We start from the raw sequence: 16,286 nt of genomic DNA on the forward strand, positions 1-16,286 counted from the left end.
CTAGGATTGATGTTAACGAAAGTATTGGAGCCTTTAATGTGACAGTACTACGCTCGCAAGGATCTCTGGGAACAGTGACTGTCAAATATTTTATCAAGCTAACGTCAACTGCAATTCCAAACGATTACTCCATACCTTCCTTCGGAGGTGGCGAGGAGACCCTAACCTTCGTCGATGGTCAACGTGAACAAAATATCGAAGTAAAGATCACTGATGACACCATTCCTGAAGATAACGAGAGCATCATTCTTGGTTTGAAGCCTGGAGTCGGGGCGGCTCTTGTTCCTGGACATGAACAGACGGAAATAGTCATTCTTTACAACGACGATGCCAGAGGGGTGTTTAATTTCTCCTCCGACTCCACTCATAAGGTTATCTCTGAGCCGGGTAACGGTGCGCTAAATGAGGCGGTATTCCGCGTGGTCCGTAATGTGGATAGTTTCGGATCAGTAGTGGTCGGCTGGAGAGTTGTGAACGCATCGGCATCAGCCGACCTTTCACCTGTAAATGGCACGCTGGTGTTTGGGAAGGGGGTCGACCAAATGCCATTCAGTATCAAGAGTTTGGTGGACTCAGACTCTGAGAAGGCAGAGAACTTTGGTGTCGAGATTTACATTATTTCTGGTACGTAAATGCATCGTTACATCTCATCTGTAAACTTTCTTTTGGTAAAAAAACTAATTGTTCCCAGTACTTTTAGTTATACTGTATAGCAAGAGCTTTTTAGGTCTTAAAACTCCCTGCTAACGGAAGTGCTAACTCTTAGGTTTAAAATTTGCTTCGCCCACACTCGATGTTCCCTCTCTTAGTGGTAAGAATTGCTGTTGACCACACCCAAATTACTATCCCTAAGGGCTAACATTGATTTTTGGTGTCGATCACCCCCGTCTCCTCTGAGCTTTATGTACAGGCAACACTTAGCTGCAATCAGTTTCCAACCTTGCGAATGTCTCCTTTAACATTATTGTGTGTCTTGTGCACAGGCGGTGGACGAATCAGTTCTCCACACATGGCGACCCTAACCATCTCGGAGAACGATTACCCATATGGTGAGCTAGAAATCATCTCCAGCCTAACACAGTCAGGCACGGTCAGCGTCGAAGAGAGCGTCGGGTTCGTCAAAACGAAGATTGTCAGAAAGAAAGGCAACCTTGGACGAATTACTGTTGACTATCAGACCATACCCGGCAGTGCATCATCTGGTGTTGGCGATGCTGCTTTCTTCGAGCAAATACAAGGAATACAGGCTGCTGGAGCTAATGCTTTTTACGCGTTCAGCGCGTACGGGGACGACTTCCTCGTGCTTGGGGCTAACGGAAATGGGAGTCAGAATGGATATAGGGGCTCTACTTTGTTCAGGTGGCAGGGGGTCTACATCCCTATTCAGGTAAGCGCTGATGGTGTTATATTTATAACATGCTCATGTGTGATACAGTTCACTTATCGAAAACTAGTAGCAGCCCAAAACATTTTTTTTTTCAAATTATATAATTCCCAGATATAAGGGGGGTCACCTGTGCTGCAATGGAGGCACGTGTAAAAATTATCTGTTTAAATAAAAAGTGTTACACAAAATAAAATCTATCTAATGGGATAACAACCCTATTTCTATTACCGGGATTGTAATTAGGTAGCTCAATCAGTGTTGCAATGGAGCTAACAACTCTATTTCTATTAACCGATGAGCTACAGTAACCTTAACGGTATGAGTAATGTTTGAATTGAGCTTCAATTGTCTTTGGGTTGGTTTTTCTCGATATTTTCTTCTTTCTGCTGTTTTGACGCTGAATACTTGCTTTGACACGTTGTACTGTTTTAACTATAAAAGTGTCAGTTTAAAAACAGAAATGTTCTTTTGATTGAGGTCTGATAACTCATTATTAGACCAACAGACAGATTAACGCTAATATCACCATTTTCTATTCAGGAAATAAAAACCAATGGCGCCGTTCGCTTCGACTCGATTGTCATAAATGGCATGACTTATCTTGCTGTAGCCAATCAGGGTTCAATTGGCGACTATGAGGTCAACTCTAGTGTGTTCGCCCTCTCGAGTGACGGCAAGCTCTCGTTGGTCCAAGACCTACCTTCCCAGGGTGCATCGAGCGTGTCGTTCTTTGCCCAAGGAGGACAGACGTACCTTGTCATATCTAATGGAATCAATAACGCTGGTACAACGCTACTGAAAACTAAGGTAAATTTAGGGGCTTATGTTTATGACGGTAAGACGCGCGCTACCGTGGCCACCTTGACAAGTGTAATTAACGAACCAGTGAAACGTGCTTTATGATCATGACTCGAACTTCATAATAAAGGTTTGCAAATAGTCTATATTCAACTTCTACTCTAGCCTTACAAATTAGTTTTCTAGATTTTATTACGCCTTTTATAGGTTTACAAATGGGTAACGGACAAGTTCGTGGACCAAGCTGCTGATATTGACACACGGGCGGCTTCAGACCTTGCTTCCTTCTCTATCAATGGAGTCATGATGATGGCAATATCGTTCAAAAACGACCTTGACGTCAGCAACCTCAAAACAAAGTCCCCTATACTTAGATGGCAGACTGGCTCATTTATTCCATATAGGGAGGTTGATACAGTTGGACCAATAGGCGTTGAGCATTTCGCATTCGGCGGTGAATATTATTTGTTATTTGCAAATAGCAAGGGTCCAAGTAAGGTTTATCAATGGAAGAATAGCAATTTTGATGAAGTCCAGAGCTTGGAGACCAATGCAGTGAAGTCAGCGAGAGTGTATCATAGCAATGGAAAACGTAAGTAGTTACAGAGTTGTAGCATGTAAGATTGCGGGGGTGGGGAGGGGGCACATGCCCCTAGTGCCCCACCCCCTGCTACGGCCCTGAGTTATCACCTGCCATTATCAACCACATGAACTGGCTCAGTCAGCCGCCATTTTGTCATTCTAGCAGCTAATACATCTAGTAGAAAAACATTTACATCAGCTTTTATGCAATCCCTTTGGTATTTTGTAACGACTGAATTTGGTGCGCTAAAGATTCGGCCAAGCTTTTGGGTTGTTATTTTGTAATTTTATCTGCATTTAATGCAAAGCTAAACAACAAAGTCCCTCTTATATTAGCATAATTATCATCAACTTTATCATCATCGTCAACAACGATATCATCGTCGCCGTTGTTTCAACGCCATCATCAACATCTTTATATCTCAATCACTATCGCGTTTTTTTAACTCAATTGTCATAATTTAAACATTGTCACAAGATTACAACACTAGCAGTTTACAGTCATCATCATCGTCAAATTCACGTCATCAACATTTTATAACTCGAGCACCATCATGGCAAACGTCATTAACTCACTTTAACCTCGTTTTCTCTAAAACTTGATCTCATTTGTTCCAGCCAACCTCGTCACCGTAGAGAGCCATGACGCGTTGAAGATCTATTCGTGGAATACCTCAATATCGGCCTTTACACTGAGCATGGTACGTACGTGACAAAAGTCCTTGGGTCACACTTGCGTGACCCTTGCGTGACCCATGAAATATTGCCTTAGAAAACTAGTATCACTGTTTAATCGAATGAAACGAAGAAACGGCTCAGTTTTTAAATACTTTTTCTTAATTATAGAATGATGATGATGCTTTAAAGCTCTTAATACTTATCTTTACTCTTCAGAACACGACGATAGCTGGTGTTGTAAGCGTTGAGCCCGTAGTCATAGCTGATCCAGTAGCAGGGGAAGTCGCAATGATGATGGCAGCTGTAAAAGGAACCTCTTCCTCTCCTATTTACATCCCAGTCAAGCTGTCTTCTTCAGCGGACTATGTGCCACGGTAAGAGTGAGCCCTGATCTCTCAATGTCCGCCGATACGCAATACCATATCTAAAATAACCGAAATCTTTTAAACATAGACAGCGATAGATAACAAGCCAATGTGCATTTCAAGTTACCTATATTCCTCCTGTGATTGGTAGTATACATATAATATAACTCTTGAGCCATTCTCGGGGACCCAGTGCGTCGCGTAGATCGGGCGCACAGGAAGCGCGCGTGTGCCCGATCTCCGCGACGCCCTGCGTCCCCGAGGATGCTCTTGAGCTGTCCATATGCGTCACTCATTAAAACGCTCCCACATCAACTAACATGTGCGCTTCAAGGGGGATTTTCAAGTTTTTTCACTTTTGTTGTATTGCTATCTGATTTTTTTTTAGCAAAGGACAAGTGACACTGATGGACGGGCAGACAGAACTAGAGCTTGATTTCACTGTCCTTCCCGACTCCCTGCCAGAGAAAGACGAAACGTTTGACATCATTATATACAACACAACGAACAAGGCCGTCTTGGGCTCCACCTCCAGAGTCACAGTAACCATTCTATCTAGCGATAACCCTCACGGTCGCATCAGCTTCGCGATAAACTCCACTCGCGTTGTCCAACCGGAGCTGGCAACTGATACTACAGTCAACTTTGAAGTTGTCCGTGAATATGGTAGCTTTGGTCGCGTGGTTGTTGCCTGGAATATGACTGGAAATTACAGTGATGGTGATTTGAAGCCACTGTCTGGTCAGGTGATGTTCCAGGAAGGCGAGACCAGGAAGATTATATCTGTGCTTGTTCATCGTGATGATCTTCCCGAGCTGGACGAAGTGGCTGTAATAAGGTGAGACCGAATTTGGCTTTTATACAAAGATAAGTTTGAGTATCTATTACGGTATTTGTTTTCTCTTTTACCGACTAACTCATGCTAACCTGGGAACTTCTGAGAAGTTCATCAGTCAAACACAATAATGTCAAAGGCTGAACATTTTTGTTGCGTTATGTTAAATTATTCAGTATTCAACTACAACTCGGAGCAACCCACTGATAGCTCATCCGATTTATGTCCTGTAGACACCACCATAAGTTTTTAATGGCCTGGCTGATCTCTCCTGCCAAAAAAATATGCGTGTGGTCGAAAATAAAATAGCTAAAAGAGTTTTAAAAAGTATTGATCGAAATAATTCACCTTTCACCAGGCTTGTTCGATTGCTCGAGACGGGCTCGTCGCAAGATGGACGTGGTGCTGTCATCAACACTGCTCGTTCCACAGCTATCTTAATCATTCCTGGAAACGACGACCCGCATGGTGTCATTTCTTGGTCACGTCCAGTGTACCTGTCACAGGTATAGTGAATAGATTCCAATTATAAAGTATAGTGTATGCACCCTCCTTCCCTATGCAGTCCAAGCTACCCTAGTTCTAGAACCTCGAATGTCTCTGAGTTACTGTCAAGCCAAACCTTAGTATCGTGATAACTCGAGGAGGCTGCAGACATCTCTCCGCTTATCGAACAATTACTCGTTCGAGGCCCTGGTATTATTGCTATTAATCAAGTTGAATAGTTTTTTCCTCATTACGTCCTAACATTCTTCTAGAAACAATGAATATTTTTGTTATGTCTTTCATAGGAGCCAAGTCTGACCAACTCTTCCCTGATCCTAACCATCCATCGTCGTGGCGGTACAATGGGTGTGGTCCTGGTATCATACCAAACTGTCCGGGCAATCCAGGGGGAGTACAACAATGACCAGGTAGCCGTACCAGGAGTAGACTACGTCACAAAGACAGGCCAGGCTGTTATCCAGGATGGGGCCAACTCGACAAGCGTTTCTGTTGACGTCATACATGTAAGGACGGTTTTGATAGTAGTGTTTGGCCATAAGTCTAAAAAGTTTAATGTATTTCGTATTGGATATAAAAGATGACAAAAGGGGAATTTGAGCAGCTCCAGGCAGTCAAGCTCGCTCAGTACATCCAATAATAACAATGAATGATATAATGATAGTATTTAGCCAGGGAACCTACATCGTCGAAGCGGTTTTCAGTAGGGACCTAGCTTGTTTGCAGATGTTTGGTGATCTTTTATTGCACAAAAGTCACCGGCGAATCGTCCTCCTTCTTGGATTTGAGGAGTGGACTCTATGCTTGTGGTTGAATACGTTCTCGACAAAGTGATATACGGATTCCACCAATTATTATACAGAACAATGCAAAGATGCAATCGGGTGTAATAAAAATGCATATTATTTTTAGGGATCAACCTCAGCCTTCAACAAGCTCTTCTTGGTGAATCTTATGTCCGCGGTTTTACAGGCCGGTTCAGCGTCAACCCCTCATGTCACAAACTCGCCGCGCATTGACCCTAGTGCGCAAAAGGCTGTAGTGGTCATTGCGCAGGTCAATCAGACCCTCGGCGAGATTAACTTTGACGTCACAGTGGATGCCAACACCAACGCTGTCATGACAACTGAGGGAACACAACTGAGCCTTAAGGTAACAAATGTTCCAAGTCAATCACCAAAAGGTCTTATAAAGATCTTAATTATCCTGGCATTTGACTAAAGGTTGTTTCGAATAAGTTCTCCAGTTAAGGAGATAAAAGTTTTGTTACCGCTTGCCAAGATATCTTTGACAAACATCAACTGCCTAACATTGATAACATTTTTTACAACATTTTTGGTGTTTTCTGTCGGTTTAAAAGTATAACCTCGTGATCATGTCCAAACCGGAGAATAAGTTATCGCATTTCCTATTTATCGTTCCAGGTTGTACGTAACGGCAGTACTCAGCATAGAGTCGGATTCTCCTACGTCGTTCAGCCCTCACGGGATTCCCGCTACGCACCAGCTAGTGACTCAGACATAAGTCCACTCAACGGCACAGTGTACTTCGAGTCTGGCGAGACAGAAAAGCTGTTGAGTATTACGATAATACAAGACAACACGCCGGAGTTGGACGAGGCGTTTTACGTGCTTATGAGTCGACCAATCGACGGCATTAGGATAGGGCCACGCAACCGAGTTGATGTTGTGGTGTCTGCAAGTGATTCTCCGTATGGAGTCTTCGGGTAAGATTAGAAATAGGTCTATTGGGTAAAACCAGAAATCTTAGTTAGCCCTTTTATACCCTACCCAGTGTGCTACTCCAATGTGCGATTAATTAATTACACACTGACTTACTCTCGAATACTTCCTGGTACACACTAGTGACAGCGACACAGGCGCGTGCACTCTATAAACCCCGACATAACAGCATGGACATAATGACATAAAAAAAAAAAAACATGTTTTTTTTTTCTCTTATGTCGTTATGTCCATGTTATTATGTCGGGCTTATGTATTTCTGTCGGGCCATTTACACTTCAACACATGAACATAACAGTGCGCTTGCCTATATCGTTATATCACTAGTGTGCACCAGGGATTAGACGGCCAAGTCATTAGTTGTCACATGGCCGTAGTTGGCCTCGAAATCTTGGGGTCAGAATACACAAGCAACTGTTTCCGAACTGACTTCCGCTTTTTGGTTTTTCCCAGGATCTCCACGTACAATACCATCAACACTGTTGAGGAAGGCAGCATTCTCCGACTGGAGGTCCAGCGCCTTGGAGGAGACTTCGGTGACGTTACTATCACTTGGCGAATCACCCCAGGAAATTCTCAGATCCATCCTGTAAACGGAACGCTGCTTTTCCTACAGGCAAGCCTTAATAAAAAAATACATGGGGAACCATAACCACAGCGTACTAAATCCGCTTGAATCGCTGTTAAACTTTATTTAGCGAGACGTCGGCATTCTAAAGAGGCATTGTCAGTCTTACCCTTGTTATTGTTTTTATTCAATACTTGAAAACTATGTGTTAAAATATCGAAAAAAAAACATGTCTCATTTGCTAAAGTAAATCTAATATATCACAAATGCTTTTCTTAATGGATTCTCCCTCGTATTTGTGTTTTGCTAGGATGCAAAACGGCAGCTTACAAAGTTTTCTTTAATATCGGGATCAGTTTCTCTTATTCTGTTGCCGGGGCCGAAATGTCGTTTATTATACCGGGGTGATCGTTACGTTGTGGTTCCATCGTATTTTTCTGTTTTGATGTTTACTCTAGCAATATATTTTTCAGGGATCCCGCTCCATGTTTATTGAGGTCGCTGCCACCAATGACTCTATCCCTGAGGGCGCTCAGCAGTTTACCCTAGAGCTGGTCTCCGCTGATAACGGAGCAAACTTGAACTCCACCGCCAGTCGGGCGCAGATTGTCATCCTGGCCAATGATAACGCCAAGGGCGTCATATCTGTCGATATGACAACCAGGGCGATTGTGACAGGAGAGCCTATGACGTCAGGTTACGATGGGGTGTTTACTATAAGGTATGAATTGCCTACCTCTTGTTCGTGTTGTAGTGGTTATCAACCCGAATTGATTATTGATTGGCAAGTATTATGTTTAACAATAATGTTTTTGCTGCACAAAATAAAATCTAGCTCTTTAGTCGTGGTAATTTTGAAGTGGTCATGTTGATTGCTACGACATAAAAACATTTTTGATGTAAGATCTTATACAAGATAGATTTTTGGAGTAGCAGCAACAGCAGCAACAGCAGTAATAGTAGAGTATAAACTTGATATTATTGAATAAAAAAAAACGCTCTTCGGCCTTTTATGCGAAATTTGCCCTTTTTATTAATCGCCTCCCCCGAATAAGTGCCTCCCGCAAAGAATCGCCCCGTCAGAGAGTCGAAAAATTAAATAAGCGCCCCTTCCAGTAAATACGGTATATCGACTTTTTGTGTCCATAGAGTATTGCGCAGCATCGGACAGTTCGGCGAGGCTTTCGTCAGCTGGGATATCACCAAGGTTACCGCTTCTGCCGCGGACCCTTCGAACGCCTTTAATGTGTCGTCTGGTCGACTCAGGTTTACAGATGGGGTCCCAAGCTTAGCTATCCCTATACAGGTAAACTTTGGGTTTCTTGTTATCTACGTTACATAAGCATAGGCACAAGTAAAACTACGGCAACAGGAGCATTGCAAAAAAAAAAAAAAAAACAGATTAGACAGCCAAATTGCGTGAACACTGTTAAGAAATCAGCATATGCTCACAAAATAATATACCGCTTCCAACCCCTAGACTTTATATCTCAGAATACAATGCTTGTTTCTTTTTAAAACTTAACAGAATTGAGGTAATGTCGCACGCCTTTTGGCGTACTAATCAAGCATTGAAGGAAATATACAATTCTGTACACTTAAGCGCAAGATTGTAAATATAGTTTAGACGTTTTGAGACACCTTGAGTGATGTTTAGAAGTTAAGACTATACTTTTTCTTGACAGGTAAAGCAAGACACAGAGCCTGAGGAGTTCGCCTCGTATGTTTTCAAGATCACCAATGCCGAGAATGCTGACCGTGACCCCTCCCCTGGGGCACTCCAGGCGTCGATTGATGTCGTCGCCAGTGATGACCCTTACGGGGTGCTGGTATTTGAACCCCCGTACGTGTATAACGTCAGTGAGGATGTTGGCACCGTGAATATGACTGTCAAGCGGAATAAGGGCGATATTGGTCGGCTTAGCGCTAATTACTCGGTCACGTCGAGTTCAGCGATGCCTGGACAGGACTATGAAGCGATGAGTGGAGGTGAGGACTCACAGCAATAGGCTCAACCTCGCTGTGGTATATTTACAGTGGAACCCTGCTAGTAAGGACATCGTTCGGACCCATAAAACTGTATTCATACATTGAAACCCCGTTAATACAGACAGCTTGGGGATCTTTAAACATGTCATCAAACAGTGTAATCCCGTTAATAAGCACACATTGGGAACCCACAGACTGTTCTCATACACTGGTATCCCGTTAGTAAGGACACCTTTGGGATCCACAGACTGACTCCAGATCCACAGACTGACTTGTTATCGGAGCCCCGCTGTATTTTGGTTTGTTGTAAAGCAGAAGATGTAATCAAACACGCTTATCAGCAATAAGTAGCGCCTATTTTAATGTTGTTGTTGCTTATGTTTGTTTGTTGAATTTTGTTTGGTGTTCTCTGGGCAAATTTAAGGTTTGAGTAAACGAAACCAAAACCTCTGATTACTATTTTCAACATGTTTTCAATTGCTCGATGCGGAACAATGGAACCACGATGTTGTATTTATCAAAAATCGTGGATAGTTATCTTGGTCATTCCGCATAATTTCGACAGTGCTCCTTTAAAGAAATCTAAAAAAAAAATGTACATGCCTGAAAAAAAATATTTATCCCCAGTTCTCGAATTCGCCGACAAAGAACAGACAAAGAAACTTACCCTCAAGGTCCTACAAGATGTGTCACCCGAGCTGGACGAAACTATTCTTGTTCAACTCCAGTCCGTCCGACTTTTGGACCGGACACTGAACTTCAGCACGGTGCAAGGCCTCCAGCTGAACATGCCTCCTCGCATAGGTGACCAATCGGCTGTCAGTGTTACCCTGCTGAAGAACGACGAGGCTCATGGGATTGTTCAGTTTGTGGTGACGTCAGCGACTGTGCGGGAGTCTGATGGTCACGTGAGCCTTGGACTACAGAGAACTGGTACGTAGGGAGTTACATGACGTGGTCTATTTGTTGGCACAATTATAAATTTCCCGATTTTTCAATTGCTCCAACTTTTAAATGCATAAGAATACACACAATAGCACACTTGTTATTTGGCCTGGATTTTACATGAGCGACGGGAGCAAGTTGCCGTTCTGCTGAAGCCAGTAACATTTTGTAAAAACAAAAACAGAAACATATAACAATATAAGTATCAAAATACAAGAGAAAACATTTTTCTACGTTATTGTTTTTTTTTCATATGCTGTTACTATGTTAGGCGTGAGTAATCAATCAAGAAATATAAGCATGCATAAAAGAAGCGTTATAATAAAAAGTTATAATAAAAAAATAGGAAAATGAACAAGATAATAAATTATTAACAAACATTCACTCACAGGTGGTACTTTTGGCATCATTCAAGTCAACTACAACGTGCTTAATGGCACAGCCAATCACGGGGAAGACTACAATGTGTCAAGTGGTGTTATCATTTTTAAAGCCGGCCAATATTCTGCCCAGCTTATCGTGGGCATCATCGATGACGTTATCCCCGAGCAAGCGGAGACCTTCAGCGTCCAGCTGATATCGGTCACTGGCGGCGGGAGACTGGGTACTAAGGTCACTGCTCAAGTACAAATCGAGACTAGTGACAACCCGAGTGGGCTGTTTGGCTTTGTGAACGCCACTGATTTGCAACTTGTAAACCCCAACATCACTCGTACGCTGAACTTTGGTGTGGATCGCGTGGGAGGGGCACAGGGGATTGTTCAGGTTTGTGATTTTATTCTACAACTATACAGTCGATTTGCGTGGTAACTTAATTTTGATATTGATTATCTGATGTCAAATCTCTTTTTGGTGGTAATTCAATATCCATATCAAGGCAACGTTTTGAATTTTCTTTTAGAGTGTAGCAATACGTAAAAAACACGTTTCTTGTCTCGCAGTGAAGCAAGACGTAAATCACACTAGCAATACGTTAACACGCGTCTCTTTTCTTTAGGTGAAGTGGCAAGTACTCAGGGTAAGCCTACCATCTAGTGCACTCTCAGACGATTTCATCGGCGCAACGGACGGTGTATTGAGCTTTGCTTCTGGGGACAAGACAAGACAGTTTATCACCATTAAGCTAGATGCGTATACAGGTATACATATTGATCGTCCGTATGACGGCTGCCTGGGGCGCTTTTCTTTGCCTTCAACTCGACCACTTTGTATCTTCGCTCTTACGAAAGTTGTTAGCGTCCACGTTTTTTTATGGACTGGCAAGGTTTGCGCTTAGCCTGTTTGTTTTGTCACAAGAACGGTTATAGTAAGTATCATCATCGTCGTCGTTATCATCATCTTCATTATCTTCATTTTTATTCGGCTCGTCGTTGTCATCATCATCATCAACATCATCATAATCTAATGCATCGGCCGAGATGCCGCACAGTGTCTCTCCACACCCTACGCTATGTAGTTAAACTAAGGTCCCTTCTTTTATCTTAGGTCCGGAGCCCGAAGAAGTGTTCGTGCTGAACCTGTATGACGCGACAGGCGGGGCCGCCATCGACACACTGCAGACAAACATTACCTTGACCGTGCTCAAGCAAGGTAACCCTAACGGCATCTTCGGCTTCCAGAGCACGGCCAGTAAGATCATTCAGGAGCCTGGTAACGCGCAGGTCACCAGTCTGCAGTTCCCCGTGGAGAGGACAAAGGGAACCATCGGCTCAGTGCAGGTACATACCATGACAAGGCACATTACTAGCCCACCACTGTAGCGCGCATGAATTCATAATATACGATCATGTCAACTTGACTGAGATTATTCCCTCCCGTGGCAGTGCGCTAGATGCCATATTGTAGATGACGTCTGTTTTGCCATTGTAACTCGCTTGACGTCATATACTACCATACCAACATGCATGACGTAATGCACTACCATGGTAACGTATATGACGTCATACACTACCATGGTAATGCGTCCGACGACATATACAGCAATAGTTTTAACGCGTAAAACGCCATATTCTTTGTTGATGCCAACACAATTTCATGTAGTTTTTAGTGAAAAGATATGAATAGCGAGGTCTAGACTTATATGGTATTCGTGTATTGAGAATTACTATGTTATTGCATTAACATCTAAACATCCAGATACCTTCTGACCACACTCTAACATTAACCTTCTATTTGTAGGGCAATAATGTTACATCGCTGAAAGAAAACATTGTTAGTTTCTATCTGTGTCCATAATTACACGATAACATGTAAATATAACATCATCACAAATCATCAATAACAAATAACTAACACTTTCCTGTCTTCTCGTCTAAACTGTGCCTGGTACATTACTTCTCAAAACTTGCACAATATCTGAGAGATAATAGATTCATCAGAGGTAGCGGTGACTGATCCGAGAAAATGGTTTTCAATCACGTCACCTCTGCTATTCCGTTTGTTCCAGTGACTGGGACCATGGGCGATCTAGCTGTTGGAAATTGTTTGAAAAATTTACAGGATTTTGAAACTCGCAGTGAATTATTTGATTTCCATGCATTAACTAAACCTCAAGCATGATGTTCTAAATGCCCCTCTACCCCCACCCCCCTACTTTCTTTCTCTACTGCCGTCACTTTTCTCGTGGTGCTTATTTCGGTGCCTGTGACATCGATGGCACAAGTGATTTAGAAAAATGATTCTCAACTCCCCGTTAGGTCTACTGGCGCGTGATTGGTCTAAATACCGGCGCCATTAGCAGTGACCTGGAATCCTCATCCGGGACCTTGGACTTCCTCGCTGGACAGCAGCTGCGTAACCTGGAGATCTCGGTGCGCGCGGACGATCTGCCGGAGCTGGAGGAGCAGTTCCTGATCACGCTGTACCGCGTTGATGGAGGAGGAGACCTAGACTTTTCTAAACAGAACGTCACTTTTAATATAAGGTAAGGCTTTTAGAGCTTCACTTGCGTTTGTGTGATTTTTAAGATTCGCCCTTAAAGCAGCATTGTCACCAGTTTACTTCCGGTCAATTACGTAACAGTCTCCGATATTTTGAGCGGAAAACGCGAAAAATATTTCCAAATCGTAAAAGCAAGTGTGTCTATTGGAAGTTTCTTCGAGGATGTGACTGGTAATTTAGAGCGGATGGCTTGTTTAATAGGGCAGATTCTAATAGATTATTTTGTCTCTTTTCGGATGAGGTTTCCGTCGGCTTTAATTACCCAAAGTGACCACTAAATCCGTAATATGCTAATAGTATTCGTATTATTGACCTCTGTAAGCAATATTTTTATAGCTTATTCTTTTTTTATGCTTTTGGTTATTATATATTCTTTTTTCTCACCCCCTCTCTCCCCGTCCCTCTCCATTGAGCCGCTACGCAGGCTAGGAAAATAATTTAATTCTGATAAAAACAACTACTAAGATATGCTAATCGAGACATCTCAATTTCGAAGGATACAAACCTATTTTAAGCGACAATTCCATGTGGTCTCCATCCACAATTTGTTTTGCCATAATAACCAGTAATCCCTCGCAATCCTTTTCAGCGCCAATGACGCCCCTCACGGAGTGTTCCGGCTGAAACCCGCGGCTCAGTCGCTAACAGTGAGTGGGGATGGGTCCCGTCATCTTCGCTTCACCATTCTTCGCGAGAATGGCACGTTTGGCTCAGTCCAGGTCTCCTATACCATAACATACTCCGCTTGGTACCCAGAAAGCATTGCAGGGAAGCTTACCGTGCCTGCTGGTGACCCGAACAGAGAGGTGTCTGAGGATATTACACTCACCAATACCGCTTTCCTCGAATCTGGTTCAAGCTTTCGAATTTTGTTGACCGAAGTTGGACAAATTGGAGGTAATTGTTTTTCTTGGTCCGGGGAGGTCATGCCCATTAGATATTTTAGAGGGAGGGGCTGGGCCAATATTTTATGCAGCATGGACCATTCTGGACCTATTGTGTGTTTGTTGTTGTAGCGTCATCTTTGATCTGCGGGAGAGGGAGAGGGCTCTTTTGATAACTGCCTAACTTTTCCTTTTATTTTTCTTGTTATAGTGTCATCTGGGATCCCGCCCATTCTTGCGTCATCATCACCGATAACTGAGACGGTCAGCGTGCCGGAGAGTGCAGCGAACGCTGTGTTCAGAATTGCCGATAGCTCAACGAGGCTGTTTGTAGACTCAGGTATGGTGGGTCAGTATGTGTTCGGGTTTGCCGATGGGCTTACCATGCTCTTGGTAGACTCAGGTATAGGCTTTTTTAGTTCAGAATTGCCGATTTTTCCACGAGGCTCTCTGTAGAATCAGGTATAGTCCGTCAGTATGTGTTCGGGATTACAGATTGGCTTTCCATGCTGTCGCTAGGTAGACTTTTAAGCTTTTAGTATGTGTTCGGGATTGCCGATGGGCTCAAGATGCTCTCATATCGGAGAATGTCATCAAGGATGAGACACACAATTCTACACTCACTGTAATCTACTTTCATTGTAACCTTGATCTTTTTTTTAGGCAATAACGTGCGTGCCGTCACGATTCGGCGTGAGGGGCTCTACGGTGACGTCATCGTCAACTGGCGAAAGGTGGACCCTGTGGACTCGTTAGGCGCAGGCTTCAGTGCCGGAAATATGGCACCTTCGTCAGGTCAGCTGACGTTCACTGGCGCCACCAAGGAACTAAACTTCTCGCTACAGGTTTGTACCGAAACAAGCAGGGATTTTGATTTAATTTGTAGGATGGCTATAAATGCTCGTGCGGCGGATATTTGGACAGGATTTAGGATATTTGCCTTTCATTTGTTACTGGACATGATTAATTGTGTGTTGTTTATTTGGGCTGGACTTCTGTAAATGGAGAACTTTGGTCTTCTCCAAATAGGCTAGTTTGCAAAATTAAGCTTAACAAGTTAATACACGAATCGCGCTAGATCCTTAAACAAGCACACGTTCTAGCCTGGTGCCCTTCTATGAGAGTGTTAGTGTTATGAGAGTGTTGAGAGTGTTAAACTAACACTTATTTGAACATCTTCTTATGTGCTTTACAGGCCATCCCAGTGCCATCACCAGACAGTAAGTTGATCTATGCGGTGGAGCTCGCATCCGCGACCACATCCTCAGCTGTGGCAGGTGGCGCCAACATCACCCAGGGAAACGGCAAGACTGCTATCATTGAGTACAGCGGTAGAGTGGAGTTCGCGCCAGATTCGCTACAGCTTTCAGTCGAAGAGGGAGGGCAGGTCGGTGGAGAACTTATTATAGATGCCTGGACGTTCCAAAATACATACTTACAGGCTTGGTTCTTCCTTGGTACCTTGGCATTAAAGAAGGCTTATCACGCAGCCATTACTCCCCGCACAGTATCACACAAAACCAATTGGCTGATTCCAGCAAGTAGCTCATATATGTTTTAATTAACTCCCGTTAATATGACAAAAGAGAACGTAACATAGTAGTTGCTGACTGGTATTTCTGAATAATGGCGAATGGCGAATGCTTATCGCAATTCGACAAGATTGCACAATAAAAGCTTATTTGAGCTTCAAGCTCCATCACCCTATTAATAAGAACCACATTACTAAATGAGGTAGAGTTGCTATTCTTATATGATGGTTGCCTTCCATATCAGGTGACCTGTCGCGTTGTTCGACTCTTCAGCGCCCTCGGATCGGTCACGTTCACCTACACCGCCCTGGGCTCGAGTCGTTCCGTCCGACTGGAGGAAGGGGAGTACACCAAGACCTTCCAAGTGACTGTCCCTGATAACAATACTCCCGAGAAAGACAGCTCCTTCAACATTAACATTACTAGTGTCTTTGGAGGTAATCCACCCATACCTCTAATAGTAGAGTGTGTCTCTAATAGTATGATCGGGAATTTGTTAATAGAACTGTGGCAATATTTGCTATCTACGGCTATGAA

General features: G+C 43.3%; 1 protein-coding gene across 4 annotated transcripts in view; it reads left to right on the forward strand.

Annotated features, from left to right (window-relative positions):
- The window catches only part of LOC5514167 (adhesion G-protein coupled receptor V1), a 61,738-nt gene that overhangs the window by 28,853 nt on the left and 16,599 nt on the right, over window positions 1-16,286 (forward strand). For all 4 annotated transcript variants that reach the window (XM_048728288.1, XM_048728291.1, XM_048728289.1 and 1 more), the window contains 25 exons: window positions 5-624; window positions 984-1,387; window positions 1,928-2,194; window positions 2,393-2,777; window positions 3,386-3,468; window positions 3,662-3,819; window positions 4,199-4,648; window positions 5,004-5,151; window positions 5,437-5,655; window positions 6,062-6,301; window positions 6,574-6,875; window positions 7,345-7,507; window positions 7,933-8,180; window positions 8,609-8,765; window positions 9,145-9,448; window positions 10,076-10,381; window positions 10,785-11,158; window positions 11,391-11,532; window positions 11,879-12,111; window positions 13,090-13,316; window positions 13,923-14,230; window positions 14,429-14,557; window positions 14,881-15,062; window positions 15,413-15,604; window positions 15,994-16,186. In XM_048728288.1, the coding sequence (XP_048584245.1) occupies window positions 5-624; window positions 984-1,387; window positions 1,928-2,194; window positions 2,393-2,777; window positions 3,386-3,468; window positions 3,662-3,819; window positions 4,199-4,648; window positions 5,004-5,151; window positions 5,437-5,655; window positions 6,062-6,301; window positions 6,574-6,875; window positions 7,345-7,507; window positions 7,933-8,180; window positions 8,609-8,765; window positions 9,145-9,448; window positions 10,076-10,381; window positions 10,785-11,158; window positions 11,391-11,532; window positions 11,879-12,111; window positions 13,090-13,316; window positions 13,923-14,230; window positions 14,429-14,557; window positions 14,881-15,062; window positions 15,413-15,604; window positions 15,994-16,186 (6,434 nt within the window). The remainder of the gene's footprint in view (window positions 1-4; window positions 625-983; window positions 1,388-1,927; window positions 2,195-2,392; window positions 2,778-3,385; window positions 3,469-3,661; window positions 3,820-4,198; window positions 4,649-5,003; window positions 5,152-5,436; window positions 5,656-6,061; window positions 6,302-6,573; window positions 6,876-7,344; window positions 7,508-7,932; window positions 8,181-8,608; window positions 8,766-9,144; window positions 9,449-10,075; window positions 10,382-10,784; window positions 11,159-11,390; window positions 11,533-11,878; window positions 12,112-13,089; window positions 13,317-13,922; window positions 14,231-14,428; window positions 14,558-14,880; window positions 15,063-15,412; window positions 15,605-15,993; window positions 16,187-16,286) is intronic.

This window comes from Nematostella vectensis, chromosome 5, assembly GCF_932526225.1.
Source record: "Nematostella vectensis chromosome 5, jaNemVect1.1, whole genome shotgun sequence".
Lineage (NCBI taxonomy): Eukaryota > Metazoa > Cnidaria > Anthozoa > Actiniaria > Edwardsiidae > Nematostella > Nematostella vectensis.